Source organism: Papilio polytes, unplaced genomic scaffold (genome assembly GCF_000836215.1).
Source record: "Papilio polytes unplaced genomic scaffold, Ppol_1.0 DF821845.1, whole genome shotgun sequence".
Lineage (NCBI taxonomy): Eukaryota > Metazoa > Arthropoda > Insecta > Lepidoptera > Papilionidae > Papilio > Papilio polytes.
Genome location: NW_013527359.1, coordinates 2,454,642 through 2,458,424, shown reverse-complemented (window position 1 = coordinate 2,458,424; position 3,783 = coordinate 2,454,642). Strand labels below are relative to the sequence as shown.

Genomic DNA, 3,783 nt, shown 5'->3' with positions numbered 1-3,783 from the left:
AACTACATGCGCAAAGTATAAGAATTGTGAACCCTAAGCTGTGATCGTAGTTATACAACGTTCATTCATGTACGATTCCATATACTCCAAGCATTTACACAAATATGTAGTTGGATTAGATAACAACATATCTTACTTCTCGGTAGATTGTATTACAAAATAGCGGAGTGTTAGGACATTAGCGTAGGTACATGTAGGTAGTGAACCTTAGAAGGCGGCACTAGCGGTTCACACTCCCGAGACTTCCGCCACATGCGCCGGAGTGCAGTTACGTGATCTGCATCAGCCTTGCGTAATCTCGATAGAAAGTCGCCGGCGACTGCACTCGGACGCTCGCGTATAGAACTCGTTTCTAACAGAAATCGAGATTTATCGCAATACATTCGCTTTTCTGAAATTAAATCTAATAAACATCACTTTAGTTTTCCATCATTTTCGTGTAAAGTATGTTCAATTCAATCTGATTAACTATACAAGTGTTATTAGATAAGTTTGTATTCTCAATTCTTCTAGCACTTTGCTCCTGCTATAGTATCCACGGAACTTGTTTCATTAGGTTAATTACAATGTGTAGATATTCGCCATTTCTACGTCTACAAGTCGCGACTTTTGGTATTTGGAATGTAATAACTATTATCGATTGTCATAACTTTACATGTGGTTAACTTTTTTGTGCTATTTCTAGCAGCGACGTTCAAAACAACAGACAGTCGAAAAAGCGTAAACTCGCAAGCAGCGAGCGGTTGCATGCATTACGTAAAGTTAACCGTAACCGCGGTAGTTACACAAAGATATTTTCATTGTCTAGTGCATTTCCTTCTACCTAACATGTATCGTTACATAAAGAAGCACATTTGTATGAAACCAATAGAACTAATTTGTAAATGTCAAAGTAAACAGCAGAAAAACAACGCTTGTCCAATAAACAAAACAATATCCATTAAATCAATAATTTTATCTAAAAAATTCCTGCATCTTGACAGCATTTACGCGCGAAACTGAATTAATCTAATATTTGTATCGTAGGTGAACGCCAACTTACGGACGCTACAGAACTGTCTGACGTCACTAATGGGGCGGCCGATCACGCTGGAACAGCTGCGGCTCGACGTCGGCCTCGTCGTTGAGAAGATGACGCAGATCACCTGCGTGTTCCGTCGCATACAACTGCGCATGGAGGAGTACGTCTGCCTCAAAGTCTACATCCTCTTGAATCAAGGTACGTTTACTATAATCTTATGTTTTGTATTATGCTTGTGAAAGGATTACCTTGCAACAAAAACATTAACGCTGGGTTTCTGAATTTCCACTTATTCGTTAGCGATTAGTGTTAGGTCGACCTAAATTTTAAGGGAGTAAAACTCAAGCCATGTAGTTCGGAAACGCATTTCATGAATTTATCGAATTAAAAACACTAACGAATGATTAAACGTAGCTGGGAAAACGGCCATAAGCAAGCTCTAGACGCGCTGTTCTATAAATTCTTTAGCAACGGTTTTATGAATGCTGCCCTTTTTCTTTCGAGTTCAACAGAACAACATTAACCCAAATATCTCATTAAATGATGAATACATTTTTACAAACTAATTTGAATGTTGATTGACGTCAATTTGATCCTATTCACACGAAGACAACGATTCAAAACACAGTGGTAATTGATAAAGCGTAACCTTTCACCGCTTCCAACAAAATTAAGGACGACGCTATTAAGGTCATGTAAACAAAGTACGCGAAATCATTTCCTAATTACAACATTCCACGATGTTTACTTAAAATGAAAGCAATTCGAATAAAAAACGGTTACAGTACATAGTATACACTATTTGTGAAGTGGAATAAAATACCTTTTAGTTGGTTCTAAAAATACCATTAAAACCTGTAGCAATTGATAATTTAATTTAGTTTTCTAGCCGGTATGAATTAATTAAAAGTCTAAACGAAGATATGTTCATTATTAATACTACAAGTGTCTCGGACACATGTCGTTTTTCCCTAGTCTTTGCGCAAAGTACAATAATATAACGATCGTCAAACTGCACTTTATTCCTCCTAGGGTTGTCACTTCATAGTATTTTGATGTATTCGGCTTCGATCCGTTTTATTTACAGACTTACATCCTGGGTGTGATTTTTTTCATCACAATATGGGGGCAAACAAGCAATGGAAGGAAACTACAGTGGTTACAGATGTCGTTTGTTGTTACTTTTTAGTCATTGAGAATTTATTTCTAGTGTTTATAAAGTTAGCAGCCCTATCAATAATCCAGTTATAGAGTAGTCGGGCGGGGGTGCATCGGCCGCGCGTCATGTAGGTCAGTTACAGCTAGTCCTGCGCCGTGACGTCGCCTGACTCATGCTCGGCTTACACGCATGTTTTCCGTTCACGTTGCAAACCTATCTCACCGTAAACAAATCAATTTACAGCTAAATTGACAATAATTTTAATATAATATTGCTGCTAGATATATTTATGCCACTTAATCAAATATTCGTAATTGTCTATTCCTTCTCGGAATCTCATCGAATATATTGTCGATTGCCGATAAAGTATGGTTTTAATATTATTTTGCAATGCAATCTAAAAACAAGTTTATTTCGTAAGCCCAGCTATACAGGATGTTTTTCTTTAGATTCTTTTTTTTAACGTTAATTAATAAAAGTACACTTGAAAAACTTATGAAAATATAAATATACCTACTTCATTGTACATTCAAAAGATTACTGCTTGATTAAAATATATATAGAGATATTGACATCATGAAGGTTGTAAATAAATGGTAGATAGTTCGAGAAAGTCACACCTTTTGTAAAATTGACTTTGATAAATAGCGAAGTTAACAAGAATATTGATGCAAAGATGTATAGAAAGGTATCGCTAAAATACATTGATGCGACGAGACAGCGCACGACGACGGTGCAAAGTGTACTCGTTAATATTATTATGATTTATGGTACATGTAACCCAGTTGCGAGACGCGAGACTCGACTCGCTTGCGAAATCGATTAGGTACATCGAGACATTTCTGTCAAATTTCACTTATATTTCAGTCCTCTGAATGTTTTACTTTGAGAATAATTCAACAGAAAACGCATCACTATAAACTTCTAAACTCAACAATATTTCTATCGATATATACTTCCATAATATTTTTGTAAGACACTGGAAAATTAACAGAATAAGGAAAAATAAAAACTTTTTATTATTACAAAACTCTAAGAAAATTATTTACTCATTTGCGTTGTAAAGGTTTTAAATATTGGTGCACGTTTTAAATATAACTTATCTGTGGATATCAAATAAGCGTAGAGCAATTCAAGTTAGCTTTAAACCATGCGCAAGCGCAGTACCATTGGGTAGGAAAACTGTGACATCCTGCGTTATCGCTCGCCGAATGTAGGTCGCACTTGCGCCGTTTGAAAATAATTTTCACCGCGCGCTCGGTACATTATTGCGCCGTTTATGAAACCGTTGCATACGTTGAACGCGTTCGAAAACTTAACTCAATAACATAGTGCTACAAATAAACTGTGTACAATAGGCAATTGCTCGAGTTTAGTATACTTCCAGAAGCATCTCGCGGTATGACGTACTTAGATTATTCATATGTAAATACATTGAACAGTATTAAAAACCAACTTTAACCGACATTAACTGAACAATCGAACTCTTCAGTTAATGTTTTGCCTACACTCATGCAGTTGCACCTGAATAGATTGACTCTTCATTTCAACTGTTTCTAAACACAAGGGCGGATCCAGCTTTGGCGCCATGGAGGGGGGGGGG

The 3,783-nt window shown here is 36.6% G+C and overlaps 1 protein-coding gene across 1 annotated transcript in view; it reads left to right on the top strand.

Annotated features, from left to right (window-relative positions):
• Positions 1-3,783, top strand: part of LOC106107793 (nuclear hormone receptor family member nhr-91-like) — a 41,872-nt gene that overhangs the window by 30,478 nt on the left and 7,611 nt on the right. The window contains exon 7 of the mRNA XM_013288796.1: positions 1,027-1,219. Within this exon, the coding sequence (XP_013144250.1) occupies positions 1,027-1,219 (193 nt within the window). The remainder of the gene's footprint in view (positions 1-1,026; positions 1,220-3,783) is intronic.